Genomic DNA, 18,533 nt, shown 5'->3' with positions numbered 1-18,533 from the left:
AAAAAAGTTTACAGCAATTATCTTGCTTTAAAAGAAGTTATTTTAACAACAACAACAACAAAAAAAGACAAAAGACAAAAAAAAAAAGGAGTTCCCGTCGTGGCGCAGTGGTTAACAAATCCGACTAGGAACCATGAGGTTGCGGGTTCGGTCCCTGCCCTTGCTCAGTGGGTTAACGATCCGGCGTTGCCGTGAGCTGTGGTGTAGGTTGCAGACACGGCTCGGATCCCACGTTGCTGTGGCTCTGGCGTAGGCCGGTGGCTACATCTCCGATTCAACCCCTAGCCTGGGAACCTCCATATGCCGCGAGAGCGGCCCAAGAAATAGCAACAACAACAACAACAAAAGACAAAAAAAAAAAAAAAAGAAGTTATTTTAGGAATTCGTGTCATGGCTCAGTGGTTAGTGAATCCGACTAAGAACCATGAGGTTGAGGGTTCTATCCCTGACCTTGCTCAGTGGGTTAAGGACCCAGTGTTGCCATGAGCTGTGGTATAGGTTGTAGATGGGGCTCGGATCTGGCGTTGTTATGGCTCTGGTGTAGGCCAGCAGCTACAGCTCCTATTAGACTCTCAGACTGGGAACCTCCATATGCCTCGGGAGCGGCCCTAAGAAAGGCAAAAAAACAAAATAAACAAAAACAAAAAACCAAGTTATTTTAGGAGCTCCCTTGTGGTATAGTGGGTTAAGGATCTAGGATTGTCACTGCAGCAGCCTGGGTTGCTGCTTTGGCACAGGTCTGACCCCTGGCCTGAGAACTTGCACATGCCACAAGTGTGGCAAAAAAAAAATATAATTAATAAAATAGATAATTTAAAGATAAACATATTTTAAAATGTCATAAAAAGACATAAAACTCATTAACCCATTAAATGACATGTTAAAAATGAAGCTTCTAGTTCTTTTGTGGCTCAGTGGTTTAAGAACTCGACTAGTATCCATGAGGATGTAGGTTTGATCCCTGGCCTCACTTAGTGGGTTAAGGATCAGGTGTCACAGTGAGCTGTGGTATAGTTCACAGACACAGCTTGGATCCCCACTGCTATGGCTGTGGTGCAGGCCAGCAGCTACAGATCTGATTTGACCCCTAGTGTAGGAACTTCCATATGCCACAGATGTGGCCTTATAAAGAAAGAAAAAAAAAATGAAGCTTCTAGCAACTAGAACTCTCATACACTACTAATCCTTAAGAAGCTAAACCTACACCTACTTTAAGACTAAACCATCCTACTCCTAGGTATTTACCAGCAAAACCAAACACAAGTATCCACACAAAGACCTGTACACAAATGTTCATGGCATCTTCATTTGTGATGATCAGAAACTGGGAACAATTTAAATGCCTATCAACAGATGAATTAATGCGTGAACTGTGACATATCTACACAATGAATACTAATCAGCAATAAAAATGAATGAACTAATGATACACACAACATAGATGAATCTCAAAATCATTATGCTAAGTGAAAGAAGCCAGGCAGAAAATAGTATACACTACATAATTCTATTTAAACAAAAATCCTGTAAAGTCTAAACTGATCTATAGTGACAGAAAGCAAACCAGGGACTGCCTGAGGGTAGAGGAGAGTACAAAAGGGCATAAAGCAACTTTGGGAGTAATGGAAATTCACATTATCCGAATCGTGGTATTGGTTTTACAAGTACACAGTAGTCCTCCCTTAGCCACAGTTTCACTTTCCACAGCTTCTGCTACCTACGGTCAACCGCAGTCAGAAAACAATAGAGAGAAAATTCAAGAAATAATTCGTAAGTTTAAAGTGCGTCATTCTAGTAGCATGATGAAATCTCACCCCGCCCGGTCCCGTCATGCCCAGAACGTGATCATCCCTGTGTCCAGCCTATCCCATGCATTAGTCACTTGGTAGCCATCTCAGTTACCAGGTAAACTGCTGTGGTATCACATTATTTTACTTAATAATGGCCCCAAAGTACTAGAACAGTAATGCTGGTAATTCAGATATGCCAGAGACACCTTAGATAAACTATTTCCTTTAAGTGAAAAGATGAAAGCTTTTGACTTAAGGGAAGAAAAAAAATCGTATTCTAAGGTTGCTAATGTCTACTGTAACAACGAATTTTCTACTCATGAAATTGTGAAGGGAGAAGAAATACATGCTAGTTTTTCTCTTGCACTTCAGGTGGCAAAAATTATGGTCACCGTGCGTGATAACTGCTTATTTTTAGTTAAGATGGAAAAGGCGGGAGTTCCCTTCATAGCTCAGTGGTTAATGAACCTGACTAGGATCCATGAGGATGCAGGTTTGATCCCTGGCCTCACTCAGTGAGTTAAGGATCTGACGTTGCCGTGAGCTATGGGGTAGGATGCAGATGCAGCTCAGATCCTGTGTTGCTGTGGCTGTGGCGTAGGCCAGGGGCTACAGCTCCAATTTGACACCTAGCCTAGGAACATCCAGACACCATGAGTGCAGCCCTAAAGATCTTTTTAACAGCCAACACAATAAATCTAACTTCAGATTTAGAAATCTAGCTGCTGCTACTCAGGAATATAGACAGAATAGAAATCAATATAAACTTATTAATAGTAGTAACAATAAATTTATTCTATGTCAGGCACTAATATATCTACTTAACTTATATTAATACTTGTTCCTCTTTACCAGTTATATGAGGTTAGAGAAACCGAGGCACAAAAGTTTAAGTAACTTGCCCAATATTAGTTGAAAAATGGCAGAGCCAAGATCTAAAGCAAGCGGTTCAATTTCAAAGTCTACTATACACACACACACACACACACACACACACACACACACTTTTTTTTTTTTTGGTTTTTAGGGCTGCACTCAAGGCATATGGAGGTTCCCAGGCTAGGGATCTAATTGGAGCTACAGCTGTTGGCCTATGCCACAGCAACACAGGATCTGAGCCTCGTCTGTGACCTATACCACAGCTCACGGCAACACCGGATCCTCAACCCACTGAGCGAGGCCAGGGACTGAACCCTCAACCTCATGATTCCTAGTTGGATTCGTTCCCACTGCACCACAAGGGGAACTCCAAAGTCTAATATATTTAGCCAACCACTGTAGAAAAGGAAAAATTAACAAACCCAGGTATTTGAAGAACATCAGAAATGCTGTGCAGTTTTTTTCCCCCAAGAATAAAACATCTTGTCCACTTGCTTGCTCAGTTTAATTCCACATTAACATTATCAGAGCTCAAAAAAGTAAAACATACATAGCAGAGAAGTTAATGAAATAATTAAGAGGTTCCAGTCAAGAAGAAAAGGATTTTCTCTGTGCTTAACTCTCTTGCACAGAGTATTTGAGACTCAAAAAAGTCTTGTATTGCTTTTTCTTAACCCTACTTTCTTTTCTTCTTTTTAGGTTCGCCCATGGCATGTGGAACTTTTGGGGCCAGGGATGGAACTCATGCTATAGCTAGAACCAGAGCCACAGCAATGACAACAATGGATCCTTTACTCACTAGCTACCAGGGAACTCCTTAACCCTATTTTCTGTCTTGCAATTTCACTTAAGAACCCAGATTCAAAACTGGTTTAGAGTGGAATAAAAACAAGCAGAGGAGTTCCCATCATGGCACAGCAGAGACAACCCAACTAGGAACCATGAAGTTGTGGGTTTGATCCCTGGCCTTGCTCAGTGGGTTAAGGATCAGCCGTTGCAGTCAGCTGTGGTATAGGTCGCAGGTGCAACATGGATCTGGTGTGGCTGTGGCTGTGGCTGTGGTGTAGGCCGGCAGCTCCAATTAGACCCCTATCCTGGGAGCCTCCATATGCCTCAGGTTCGGCCCTAAAAAGCAAAAACAAACAAACAAACAAAAAAACCCAAAAAACAACAAGCAGAAAGTATAAAATACTTTCCATAAAGTAAAAGGGCAACATTCTTCCCTTCCACAAAATGCAGAAGGTAGCAAAAGAGACTTCTGAAGATCCTCATTCCACACAACTCCAGCCCAGACACTGAAATTTTCCTACCTTCTCAGTGGAAAGGTTGGTCTCATTATCAAGTTTCTTCTGGGTAAAAACAATGGTAAACACAGCGTGGGAACGGCTGCTTGTTTCATTCATGTTGGTGGCTGCCACTGTCCTAAAAAAAACAAAGGTGACCATGTGACAATGGAGTTCTTAGATGAACATTAAAAGGACAGTAGCCTCCAAATCATAAGCATAACAATCATAAGCGACAGCTTTAAACTTATTCAGATGAAAAGATTGTCACTTTCACAAAAGTGCTCTCAATATACCTTATTTGCGTTACCCTCCAACTCCAAAGGCACCCCATCAGAATCATTTTTCCTACTCCAGCTATACCTTTAGTAATCACTGAGGCATTTAATTTTTATTTTTCATTAGGTGCTCATTTATTCCAGAATCAGTTACTACCACAGGCATGGGATAACCAACATTTCAGCACAACTTGATCAAAACCTAGTAGTAAAACTTAACCAAAGTTCTAAAATGTTTCAGCAATTCAATGTTTGGATGAGAAGAATACCAAATATGCTAAAGCCCCTGCTTCTCCAGCATAGCCAAAGGGTCAGGACTCCACAGTTAACTTTCATAGCTATAAATGTGGTCTCAAATCCTTAAGCAGGAGCAAAGGGCCTCAAAATGTACCAAAGATTTCAGCCATTCCTCTGTTTCCCACCATACCTGGCTTTGTTCCCAGCATCCATGAGGTCAGCAATGTCTGTGTAGGAAGTGACTGCCAACTTTGACAGATCCTCCACATATGGGCCAAGAAGTGGATGTTCACGCACACGCAAGTTGCCCTTATTTTTGGGATTTAGCAAGTCTCGTACTCTTTCACAGTAAATTTCCATGTAGCTCACCTAGGAACATATTTTTAAAGTAATTTAGGACTTAGAAAAAGAAATCTTAAACATTAAAAAGATTTTGAAATCTTTTCATCTTTTAATTTTTTTAATTAAAAGCTCTACAATTAGGAGTTCTTGTTGTGGTTCAGCAGGTTAAGAATCCGACATAGTGTCTGTGAGGATGCAGGATCGATCTCTGGCCTTGCTTGGTGGGTTAAGGATCCAGTGTTGCCACCAGCTCCAGCCTGGTTTGCAGTTAACTGTGGCTGTGGTACAGACTCGCAGCTACAGCTCCAATTTGACGACTGGCCTGGGAAATTCCATAGGCTATAGGTGCAGCCTTAAAAAGAAAAAAAAAAGGCAAGTAGAGATCAGCAACCTTTACAAGGTGAAAGGCGGTAGTTTCAGACCCTTCCATTCTATTACCAGTAGCACAGATACCCTGAGTAGGTCAGAACCAGCCTTCTGACTTTCTCAAGAAGGACAAGGGGGCAAACAGACTCTCTCAGCATACCGTAGTTGCTACTTAGGCAGAAAGATATTTTTAGTAGCCACTTATCGGTTATTAGTTGTTTGTTTGGTTTTTTTTTAATGAATGCTGTTGTCCATAATTAGGGATTGCAAGTAAGATTACTCCAAAAGGGAGTTCCCGTCGTGGCGCAGTGGTTAACGAATCCGACTAGGAACCATGAGGTTGCAGGTTCGGTCCCTGCCCTTGCTCGGTGGGTTAACGATCTGGCGTTGCTGTGAGCTGTGGTGTAGGTTGCAGACGCGGCTCAGATCCCGAGTTGCTGTGGCTCTGGCGTAGGCTGGTGGCTACAGCTTCGATTGGATCCCTAGCCTGGGAACCACCATATGCCGAGGGAGTGGCCCATGAAATAGCAAAAAAAAAAAGAAAAAGACAGAAAAAAAAAAAAAGATTACTCCAAAAGCTTGGAAACAAGATTTCTATTAGTTGGCATTGCCGTTGTGGCTCAGCAGTTAGCAAACCCGATAAGCATCCACGAGGACTTGGGTTTGATCCCTGGCCTCACTCAGTAGGTTAAGGATCTGGTGTTGCCGTGAGCTGTGGTATAGGTCATAGACATGGCTCAGATCCCGCGTTGCCATGGCTCTGGCATAGGCCAGCGGCTACAGCTCTGACTGGATCCCTAGCCTGTGACCCTCCATTGGCTGTGGGTGTGGCCCAAAAAATACAAAAAAAAAACCCCAAAGATTTCTATTAGTGTTAAAAGCAAGCAACAGCATCAATATTCCAAAGCAGGAAAGACAAGAGACCAGCAACTCTCACACTTTGGCTCTGCTGAGACCAAAAATATATCTATCAGGAGGGGAAGGGTTGGGCTGCATGGGAGCTGACTTGGTGGCAGGACCTATCCAAGTCTCATGGGGAAAGGGGAAACCTCAGGCACTTGTCCCATCAGCAGGACCATTCCTATCATGGACATGGAGGTGTTAGGTTGTAATTTCTCCTTCTGAAGCAAATGAACATTTGTCTAATCAACTCCTTTCCAATCCCATGCTCACCAAAAAACCAACAGGGTTCCAAGAGAGGTCTGCCCACAGGAAGGCCATACCCTAGTCTTGCAGATATTACCCTGGTCAGAGCAATGTTTCTTCCTCATGGGAAAGCAACAAACAACATGAAGGTTTCCCAACATCAGTCAAATGTGCTTCACACAAGAGTCTGACTTTGAAGGACTTCTAGGCAACCAAAGCTCTGAAGTGGGAAAAATTCACCAAAGTAAGCCTCACTACAATGCTCCCCTAGGAATAAAGCACTTTTCTTTCACCAAGATATTCAAGCATACAATATAACTTAAGCATTTTTCCACTTTAAATTTCTATAGAAACATTTTTGAAGTATCTGAAATAGAACCATATCTCCATTTCTACTGCCTTTTTTTTCCCCACTCAGTCTTTGATGTGACTATATTTATACTGTATTTTAAAATCAGTTTTTAAAATACTGAGAACCCTCAAAAGGTAAAGTAATTGATCCATTATGAGACTAAAACAAAAGGACAACATTCTTTCTTTTCTTTAAAAAAATTTTTTTCTTTTTATGGCTGTACCTGTGGCATATGGAAGTTCCCAAGCCAGGGGTCAAACTGGAGCTGCAGCTGAGGCCTACACCACAGCCATGGCAACACCAGATCTGAGTCCCATCTGCAAGCTATGCCGCAGTTTGTGGCAATGCCAGATCCTCAGCTCACTGAGCAAGGCCAGGGATTAAACCTGCATCCTCAGAGAAACAGTACTGGGTCCTCAGCCCTCTGAGGCACAATAGGAACTCCCATTCCTTCTTAAAAAGCAGTTCATCCTACATGAGAATCTGAAATGGTACCTTTAATCATTCTCATGTACTTAAAACTTACACATACAATCCTGAATTCCAGGAAGATATTATATCTTCTTGGGAAACTTGCTGTCCCTTTTCACACAGGTATGACACTAGGGGAACCCAAATAACCTGAGTAAAGGTTGATATGCTCTGTTACTTATTCTCTAACAGGCAAATTCATCTGGAGCCATCAGTATTTCAGAACCAACCATCATCAGAGACCTCATCTGGCAAATTCAATTCACTGAGCACCATTATCTTCCAAGCCAATTTCTAGGCGCGTGGCATACATCAGTATATAAAGATCCCTGCCCTAGAGAAGCTTATGATTCTAACAAAGGATACTGAAAATAAACAGCAAACATAAAAATAATTAAAGTATTATAAGTAGGTTAGAAATGATAAGTACTATGGGGAGGGGAAGAACAGGGAAAGAGAGATCAGGAGAGCTGGGGAAACGGTCAAGCTGCAGAATCAGAATTAAACAAAGTGGTCATGGCAGGTCTCATGAGAGGGTATGATTTCAGTAAAAGACTTAGAGGTGAAAACTTAGTCACAAAGATATTTACGGAAAGAAAATGCCAGGCCAAAGTAAAAGTAAAATGTAAAGGCCCTGAGGTAGGAATGTTCCTGGTGTGTTCAAGAAACAGGAAAAAAAAAAAAGCCAGTATGACTGGCGTGGAATAAATCCCCGAGAGAAGACAGAGGGCCCATAAATGTAGTAACAACAAAGTATCAGCTAGGTTCCACCCTGTACTCCAAATAAACCTGTAAAATCCAATAGGAAAGAAAATGGCATCTTCTTTTATTACTTACAAGTTCAAAAACTTCAATCACATTGTCACTCTCCCTATCCTTTAAATTTATTTAAAATGTGTGATAGGAGTTCCTGTCGTGGCTCAGTGGTTAACGAATCCGACTAGGAACCATGAGGTTGCGGGTTCGATCCCTGCCCTTGCTCAGTGGCTTAAGGATGTAGGTTGCAGATGTGGCCTGGATCCTGCATTGCTGTGGCTCTGGCAAAGACCAGCAGCTACAGCTCCTATTAGACCCCTAGCCTGGGAACCGCCATAGGCCACAGGTGCAACCCTAGAAAAGACGATTAAAAAAAAAGTGTGATATTTTAATATGAATGATTAATAAAGATACACTGAATTTCATCTGCTATACATTTAATATTCAGAGAAGAATAGTTAAGGATTTCCCTGATGGGGAAAAAAAAAAAAGTTACAGGATGAAACAGGCTATTTAGAGAATTCATTTTAACAAAATATTTTTTGAGCAGCACATTCTCCTTTTGGTGCATGACAGTCACAAGGCAGAAATCTTTAAAATTTATAGAACCCATTATAACATAAAGAAAAAAAAGCAGCTAAACGGGTCAACTAGCAATCATTTAAGTCCTATGGAAAATTACAAAATACACATTTTTTTAAAATCTAGAATTCGCTTAAAAAATCGACTAATTTCTCTAAACAACAGGTTATTATTAACAGAATGCTTAATAATTTGTTACTACGAAATTGAATACCAAAAATGGGGAAATATAAAACAAAAGCTTCATAAAGCATTTGTACAGAAAATAGGAAATGTTTATGAAATGAACACATATAATTCTATAGAACTCTTCTCAAAAGAGCTAGGGTATATGTAATAGAATAGAGAATAACTTTCCAAGATTAGAAAACAACCAGAAAGGGGAGAAGAGATTTAACTATGTAATATTTTAAAAACCTATGCCTGTCAAAAATCATTATTAATAAAATTAAAGGGGGAAGTGTTCACACAAATCTGTAAGAAAACATTACAATCCCCAAATATAAATAAGCATATGTATAATTAACAAGCTGTTTAACCACGCTAATAATCAAAGAAATTCTAATTTAAATAAGAGTGAGGAATTTTCCCTTACTGAATTTGCAAAAATTAAAAAACAAGCTAAAGGTTGATAGGAGTTCCCGTTGTGGCTCAGCAGTAAGGAACCCGACTAATATCCATGAAGACACAGGTTTGATCCCTGGCCTTGCTCAGTGGGTTGAGGATCCAGCGTTGCCATGAACGGCAGTATACATCGATGGCTTGGATCCTATGTTGCTGTCTGTGGTGTAGGCTGGCAGATGCAGCTCTGATTCGACCCCTAGCCTGGGAACTTCCATTATGTCTCCAAGTGCAGCCCTAAAAAGCAAAAAAAAAAAAAAGTCAACAAAGGCACAGTTGGTGGCTTACACCCTCCTGATGGAATTGAAAATTGGTACAGCCTTTCTTTCATGCAATGACATGCAGAAGTTCTTGGGCCAGGGATTAAACCTGTGCTATAGGAAGTTGTGGCGCAGCAGAAAGGAATTTGACTAGGATCCATGAGGTTGCGGGTTCGATCCCTGGCCTCATTCAGTGGGTTAAGGATCTGGCATTGCTGTGAGCTGTGGTGTAGGTTGCAGGCAAGGATCAGATCCCATGTTCCCATGGCTGTGGTGTAGGCCAGCTGCTGTAGCTCTGACTGGACCCCTAGCCTGGGAACCTCCATATCCCGTGGGTGCAGCCCTAAAAAGACAAAAACCCAAAAAAACCCAAAAAACAAAACCTGTGCTACAGCAGCAAACCAAGCCACAATAGCTCCTTAACCCACTGCACCTGTCAGTGTTTCTTTCTAAAAGGCCATTTGGCAATTCAAATGTATTTTCTGACAACCAAAATACATACAAAGGAAATAACAGAAAATAAATCCATAGACTTATGAATAAGGACTTAATTGCAACATTATTCATGAGCGCCAAAACTTAGAACTAGCCAAAAAGTACAGAATTGGGGAACTAGTAGTGATCTATAGCTCAGTCATAACTTGGAACCATTTAAAACTAGTATTTGAGGAGTTCCCTGGTGGTTCAGCAGGTTAAAGACCTGGCACTGTCAGTGTGGTTCAGGTTGCTGTTATGATGTGAGTTCAATCCCTGGCCCAAGAACTTTCACATGCATCAAGAACAAAATGAAAATAGCATTTGGGAATGGAGTAAAGAGGACTCTGTTCTTAACCCACAATTATACTTACCTCTACAGAATAAGACATTTCTTCATTACAGTTGTCATTGATTTTCTCAAATAGTTCTTCACACAACTGTAGAAACAGAAGAAAGAGGCATGAAGAGCATAAACCAGAGCAGTACTTAAGGTACCCACGAGTGCTAAAGGAATTCATGAGATCCCTTTTCTCTTTCTTTAAGTATTAATGTTATCGACATCAAAGGGAAATACTTTGAATGAAATAAAACAAAGTTTTAAATACATTCTTCTCATCTAATCTCAACTCTCCCTCACCAATATCATCTCAATAATGTTTCCTTAGAAAGAAACCACATTTAGGGGAAGAGGAAGAATTACTTATGTCACTAATTTCAACTCTTCGTACTATTATAGAATTAACTGTGACTCTAGTATCAGTACTAGAGGAGTAAGACTAACTGTAGGAGTAAAACTACTATTAAACCATACCTTGTACATTTATTACTCATACATATATTTTATTACATGTTGTCAGTTAGTATAGACATTATAAATAAATACATACACACATGTATAGAGAGATAACATAGCATTTAAGGAAGTAAATGAAGGCACTTTCAAGAATAATTTTGATTCTATAAAAATTTTCCCTTTATCTTTGTCTTAAAATTCCAACCCTATTACACAGTAAAATTCCACTCTATTACACAGTAACATTAATTTTTCTGAATCAGGAAAATTATAAAATTCCACTCTCCCTATCCTTTGAGTTTATTTAAAAATATGGGCTGTTTTAATAAGAATAATTAATAAAAAACCCACTGAATTTTCATTTGCTCTATGTCTAGTATTAACGCAATGAACATGCATTCTTAAAATGAACTATATTTCATGATTCTCTAGAAGTCTAAATAGAATTTAGAATGTATTTTAAGTGGCAGTTTCTAAATAATCCCAGTCTTTTAAAAAATTCATACGTTGGCATTAAAATATAATATCCCAAAATCCTACCAGAAAAGAGGTATGTAACTATAAAAGACTTACAATAGCAAACAAATTAAAGCAAAGAGAAGGAGAGACTAAGTGGGGTTAATGGGATAAAATGAATAATACTACTTGCTATAATCTATAAACAGCTATTTTACTGCCAAAGAAATGACTACACAGCAATAAAAGCAAAGACTCCAGAACTACCTTGCCTACTTTTGGATTCCGGCTCTTCCATTCACTTGGGCAAGTGACAAGATTGCTCTGTGCCTCAGTCCCATCATGTATAAATGAGAGTTAGAAGAGCACCTACCTCTCAGGGGCACATGAGGAAGAAGAGATGAGCTAATATTTGTAAAGCATGTAGACCTGTCCTGGCACATGGTGAGCATTACATAATATTTTCTCTTATTAGTATTACAATTATTACCATTACTAAACAAAGGACAATTTCCAAATCTTTTTTTTTTTTTTGGTCATTTTTGGCCACCCCGTGGCATATGGAGCTCCCTGGCCAGGAAACAGATCAGAGCCAGAGTGGCAACCTAAGATGTAGCTGCAGCAACACTGTATCGCCAATCCACTGTGCCAGGTCAGAGATTGAACCTGTGCCCCAGTGGCTCCCAAGACACCACTGATCCTGCTGTGCCACAGTGGGAGCTCTTCCAAATATGTCTTGATACAGACATGTACTTTTTAGAGGAAAAAAAATATGCCAGTACGTTTAATTTTTTTCTGAAAATATCCTAATCTTTATTAATAATTAAGCATTTTAATTATACAGCTGAATTAAAAATTATAAGCCAATAATCCATTTGAAATAGCAGCTACTGCCCCCTTAGGTATTTTATTTTCAGAATATAACGATGGCCACACACCAGGCCTAAAGTAAAAGAACACTTTAAAATTAATCCCAAATATCCATTAATAAAAGCAAACTGTGTTCCTATTATTGGCAAAAGACACTCCTTCTAGGAGTTCCCCTCATGACTCAGTGGGTAATGAACCTGACTAGGATCCATGAGGATGCGGGTTCGATCCCTGGCATCACCCAATGGGTTAAGGATCTGGCATTGCTGTGAGTTATGGTGTAGCTCAACTACAGCTCAGATCCTGCATTGCTGTGGCTGTGGTGTAGGCCAGCAGCTATAGCTCCGATTCAAACCCTACCCTGGGAACCTTCATATGCTGAGGATGCAGCCCTAAAAAGCAAAAAAAAAAAAAAAAAATGGCACTCTTTTTAAAGGTGACTAAGTCACAACTCTTCTCCATTCTCAAACAAAACAAAGACTAACCGCTCTTTTAAAAAAATCTCAGGTTGGGAGTTCCCATCATGGTTCAGTGGTAAAGAACCTGACTAGCATCCATGAGGATGGTGGGTTTGATCCCTGGCCTTGCTCAGTGGGTTAAGGATCCAGTGTTGCCGTGAGCTGCTGTGGCTCAAATCCCCTGTTGCTGTGGCTGTGGTGTAGGCCGGCAGCTGCAGCTCCAATTCAATTCCTAGCCCGGACATTTCCATATACCACAAGGGAGGCCCTAAAAAAAACCAACCAAACAAACAAACAAAAAAACTCAGGTTGTTCAAGCTTAAAGTGGTAGCGTTCATTTAATAAGATAAAAGGAAAGGCATTCAAAAAACAAAAATAGGAGTTCCCGTCGTGGCTCAGTGGTTAACAAATCCGACTAGGAACCATGAGGTTACGGGTTCAATCCCTGGCCTTGCTCAGTGGGTTAAGGATCTGGAGTTGCCATGAGCTGTGGTGTAGGTTGCAGACGCGGCTCGGATCCCGTGTTGCTGTGGCTCTGGCATAGGCCGGGGGCTACAGCTCCGACTGGACCCCTAGCCTGGGAACCTCCATATGCTGTGGGAGTAGCCCAAGAAATAGCAAAAAGACAAAAAAAAAAAAAACCCAAATAATCGCATTGTTAAAAGGTGATCTATATATGAACTTGTGGGAAAAAATCAGATCAACAACATCCCTAGGTGTCCCCAGGATACAGAACAGAGACTGGTACACACTCTCATTTTTTAAAGATGCTGGTAACATTGTTCAGAAGGTAAAATAACATGACATTGGATATATAGCAAAACCGTTACAGAAGGTCAATTTTCCCACCTTTAAAGACAAACATGAATACATATCAATCTTGTCTACCACACTGATAGCTCCTCTGACGCAAAGGAATAGGTACTTTATCTTTGTGCCTCACATACAGTAGTCCCTGAATAAATGTTTGCTAAATAAAAAAAACTGAGAAAGCAACCGAGGACTAAGCGTAAGAACAAAGGTTTTTCATTGTTTTCTTTTTTATTTTTACCTGTGGAATGATGCCAGCCTGGCTTTCTTCTTGTTTACCCATCATTGTATAAGACTTTCCAGCGCCAGTCTGCCCGTAGGCAAAAATACAGACATTATATCCCTCGAAGGCATGTAAGAGCATCTCCTTTCCAATGTCATTGTAGACCCGATTTTGAGACGCAAAACAGGGATCTTCCGGCTATAAAGATCAAAAGGAAAAAGAAGTGGTGTTTTATTCATACTCCTTCCTATGCTTACTCAAAACTTCTATAATAAAAGTGTTTAGAATCAGAAGAGTCAACTAAATATTTAAGTCCCCCCACATATATTTTTCTCATTAAACACACACACACACACACATGCACTATTAGAGACATCCAGGTCATCTATACATAAAAATATCTACATGAAATTATCTGACGTGATTAATGTAGTTTCATTACATTTCTATAGCCTTGAAAGTATCACTCTTATACTCATAGGGAGCTCCAAGAAAATTTTCCTAAGTGGAAAAGAGGACTGGAAGATCAAAGATCAAGTCCACCAATAAAAATATTTCTTTGAATTTGCTCTACGAGGTGTGGCTATTTTTCACAATAAACACAGCCTTCAGTGATGAATGTTTTCCAATCCCTTTCACAGGCCTTTCCCTTGGCAATCAGGCTTTGCAATAGTTTAAAACATCTCCTAACACAAAACAGGGGGAAAAAAGAACAAAAACAAAAAGCGTAACAAAGAGATGCAGAAGCAAACTCTAGGAACAATCCCTAGAAGCCAGCAAGATTTTGGGGTCCTTTGCGGTGAGGGTATACTGTGAAGGGTCCTACTCTTCATTTCCCTAGATATTGGTGATCTTCGCCTTCCTTGTGGACCGGCAGACTCTTTCAAAATGTTTAAACCCCACACTGTTCTACTACACAGTTCCGTGAGAACACTCACCGAGGTGTGAGACCAGTAGGAGTAGTCAAAGCTGAAGGACTTTGGAGCTTCCTTTGGGTTCTTTGGGTTAATAATACCTAAAGGATGAAAATGTTTTGATTCATAAGTCACTCAGTTAAATGTTCTTTAATTCAACATGATGTTATGTTGGAAGCTCAAAACATCCAAATCAGTAATTTTGTACCACTGAATCTGAACAGGGCAACCAAAACCCCAGAACAATCACATTTTTAATAGGTAGGATCTATATATTGAACTTGAAAAGAATGAGACCAACAACATTCACTAGATGTTGTCAGGATTTACAACAGAGCCTGGTACATAGTAGGTGCTCAGGAAATACTTTGAGACTGAATCTTAGGTAAGTTAGCAGACCAAATTTAGAAATGGGCCATGTTACTATTTCAAGATACTTCATAAGGCCAGAAATATTTCAAGACACCAGAAATAAAAATCAGAAAATTATTCAATTTATCCAAACACTATGTGAAACAAACGCCTTTTACCTACTTAAGAATGCTTCATTGGAAAGTTTTATTTTTATTTCTGAAGTCCACAGCTGATAATAACTAATAGATAAGTTATTACATATATATATATATATACACACACGTGTACATACATGGATGTGTGTACACACTAGAATCACAGACCTCTAAATCATCTGCAGAAGCTCATAAACAGTAAAATTGCTTTTGACTGAAAAGTACGAAGTCTCGTTGCCCATATTAGAAGTGATCTGTAGTGTGATTAATCCAGTCACATACTGCAGGGACTGACTGAAAGCTGGGGCCTGGCTTCCCTTCCTCCCTCACCCTCATGAAGCTTTAGCACTTCATATTTCACATGGAATAGGATCTTTAAAACATGTGGTCATGAAATCTCCTCAAAGACCATGCATCTCAACCAATCCACTTCTCTAAGGCCAAGACCACGTCCCAGGCTATCAGTGAGATCAGGATTAAAAAATAAATCTGTCCCGGGCAGCTGCTGCTCAGGACACAAATAGCAACAGTTGCTACGGTGCTTAGTTCTCTCTGGCTGGATTCCACAGGGTATGGCCACACTTATGTTCCAACCTCAAATGCTGACAGAGTATTAATAAGGCGCACACTGCACATAATCATGTGACAAGAAGACATAGTTCCAGAAAGAACATCTCCCCCCACACAAATGGTAACCTAAGCAAAGAAAGAAGTAGGCTTCTAAACAAAAGGCATTACCTATGGAGATTTAAAGAACAGCCAGCATTCATGGAGCACTTACTCTGAGCTCTAAGTACTTTCTGAGCATTAACACATTTAATCCTCCCAACCACTCAATGGCAGATGTTTCACTGTTCCCATTTTACAAAGAAACCATCACAAAGAGGTTAAGTAACTTACCCAAGGCTGCGGAGCTATCTAGTGGCAATTCAGGATGTGAACTGGGAGAGGCTGGCTCCTGAGCCCAGTCACCCACCATGTAAATACTCCCTATATGCGGCGATCACCAAGGCAGACACAAGAAGGCACTTCTATGCGTAGGCACATGTTTATGAACCCCCGAAACTGTACTGCAGGCATTGTTTAGAACTCTCCTTACCCATCTGAAACTAGGAATTATTAGAATTATATAGTTCCTAAAAGATGAAAGACCACACACACCAACTCCACCAAGAAAAGGAAACTGATATCATACTTTATGAGCCAGATTCCAGGTTTCAGTGGCTCAGCAATAAGGACAATAACAAGATGTACAATATGACCCAAGTAGTCTTCACCACTCAAAAACAGGGTTAAAATAAACACTTTCTAACCTCTAGGAAATATGCTGTCATCAAACTTTCAGGCCATACCTCATTCGCTCTTTTAACTACTCACTGCCAACACTGATTCCGCCAAGACGACTTAAGAAAGAGCTAGTTTTTCGATCCTACCCTTCTGTTCTCTTTTCCCTGGTAAAGAAAAACTACACCAGTGAGTAATTTCCTAGATTCACATGAAATCCTTTTCCTCTTCCTTAATGTACTCTTCTATCCCAGATTGTTAAGACTTCTGAAACTAATAAATTTTCCTAACTTCCAGCTTCAAAACCAAGCTGCCTTTAATTTTTATCTATTTTTTCCTTCCTGCTATTATTTATTTCATTCAGCACCTGGATGTATGAATTCATTTAACAAACTTTTTTTCTGGCACATTTGCTGTGTATTGTTAGGTACACAAAGAAAGATCAGAAAAGAGTTCCCGTCGTGGCGCAGTGGTTAACGAATCCGACTAGGAACCATGAGGTTACGGGTTCGGTCCCTGCCCTTGCTCAGTGGGTTAATGATCCGGCGTTGCCGTGAGCTGTGGTGTAGGTTGCAGACGTGGCTCGGATCCTGCGTTGCTGTGGCTCTGGCGTAGGCCGGTGGCTACAGCTCCGATTCAACCCCTAGCCTGGGAACCTCCATATGCCGCGGGAGCGGCCCAAGAAATAGCAACAACAACAACAACAAAAAAAAAAGACAAAAAAAAAGATTTTAATTCCTAAATGAAATATATTTCTTTAAGACACCTTGGAAAAATGCAGAATTCAATATTCTTATTACCTGCCTTGGGGGAAAGTACAAAGACTCAGAATCTATGGGTAATTTCTATGTTAGGATGGGTAATAGTTACAGGATTATTTGTTTTATATATACTTTCTTTCTTTCTTTCTTTCTTTTTTTTGGCACCCTGAACCAGGGATCACATCACAGTTCAACCTAAGCCACAGTTGTGGCAACATCGGATCCTTTAATCCACTGTGCCGGGCCAGGGATCGAACGAACTTATATCCCAGCGCTCTCAAGATGCCCCCAATCCCATTGCTCAACAGAGGGAACTCCTGTTTTATATTACTGTTAATATTTATATATACATTGCATTATCTTGAATATATGAAATACTTCCTAGGAAAAAAAAAATTAAAATTCCAGAACTCTGCAAAGGAAAAAAAAATTGTTGAGCTCAGCACTTGAGCTCATTAGAAGCCCATGAACTCCACTATTATTTCCAAGGACAATGAATTAATGTTCTCAAATGTGCCAAAGGATTTTTCTTTCTAAATAACAACTGAGATCTAACTCACTTCCTTTAACCCAACTAAGAAACAGGATGTCTCCAACCATTAATAAAAGAGAGGAGGGGGGAGAGTGTACATGCAATAGAAAGGATATAGGATTTGGAATCAAAGGACCAGCATCAGCAAGAACAATTAAGAAGCATATTTAGATTTTTTGTGACCTTGGGTATTGTTTGTTACACCTCTGCATCTTCTCTAAAACTGAGATAATACCAAGTTCACAGAATTAAATGATTAAGTACATATAAATGTTAATTTTCAAAAACAGGTATTTTATTTTGTTTTAAATTCTCTTCATGTTTGGTGGGTATGGTAACAATATTTCATGGTTTTTAAACCAAAGCAAAAAAAGTTCACTAACTGATAAAATAGGCTAAAGCATAATATAAGAGTACAATTTATTGGCATGAATGTTAGTACCACATTGGAGTCCTTTAGACATGCCAATAGAATCTCAGGTGCTCCACATTAAAAACCCTTTCAGGATGTGGACCGTGTCTTATGGATGCTCTACACTTCCCTACACCAAACCAGCACTCAAATGAATGTCTTCCATAGCTCATGTATAATTTTTTTGCTTTTTAGGGCCACACCTGCAGCATATGGAAGTTCCAGGCTAAGGGTCCAATTGGAGCTGCAGCTGCTGGCCTATGCCACAGCCACAGCAATGCGGGATCCAAGCCATGTCTGTGACTACACCACAGGGATCCTTAACCCATTGAGCAAGGCCAGGGATCGAACCCACATCCTTCACGGATACTAGTGGGGTTTGCAGCCCAATGAGCCACAACGGGAACTCTCTCATGTGTAATTTTAATTTCACTAAATCCTGTACTGTTTTCAGGAACATTAAAAAAAAAAAAAACTAGGAGTTCCCGTCGTGGTGCAGTAGTTAACGAATCCGACTAGGAACCATGAGGTTGCGGGTTCAATCCCTGCCCTTGCTCAGTGGGTTGACGATCCGACGTTGCCATGAACTGTGGTGTAGGTCGCAGATGCGGCTCGGATCCCGCGTTGCTGTGGCTCTGGCGTAGGCTGGCAGCTACAGCTCCGATTAGACC

At 40.3% G+C, this 18,533-nt stretch overlaps 1 protein-coding gene across 8 annotated transcripts in view; it reads right to left on the bottom strand.

Annotated features, from left to right (window-relative positions):
* KIF1B (kinesin family member 1B) overlaps positions 1-18,533 on the bottom strand; it is a 167,999-nt gene that overhangs the window by 112,490 nt on the left and 36,976 nt on the right. For 7 of the 8 annotated variants that reach the window (XM_047791712.1, XM_047791713.1, XM_047791716.1 and 4 more), the window contains exons 3-7: positions 14,389-14,465; positions 13,469-13,648; positions 10,212-10,277; positions 4,658-4,836; positions 3,980-4,091 (exon numbers count right to left, since the gene is read on the bottom strand). In XM_047791712.1, coding sequence (XP_047647668.1) covers positions 3,980-4,091; positions 4,658-4,836; positions 10,212-10,277; positions 13,469-13,648; positions 14,389-14,465 — 614 coding nt within the window. The remainder of the gene's footprint in view (positions 1-3,979; positions 4,092-4,657; positions 4,837-10,211; positions 10,278-13,468; positions 13,649-14,388; positions 14,466-18,533) is intronic. The other variant, XM_047791715.1, reaches the window with a different exon arrangement.

This window comes from Phacochoerus africanus, chromosome 8 (assembly GCF_016906955.1).
Source record: "Phacochoerus africanus isolate WHEZ1 chromosome 8, ROS_Pafr_v1, whole genome shotgun sequence".
NCBI lineage: Eukaryota > Metazoa > Chordata > Mammalia > Artiodactyla > Suidae > Phacochoerus > Phacochoerus africanus.
The sequence above is the reverse complement of the archived record's forward strand: the minus strand, read 5'-3'. Positions and strand labels throughout refer to the sequence as shown.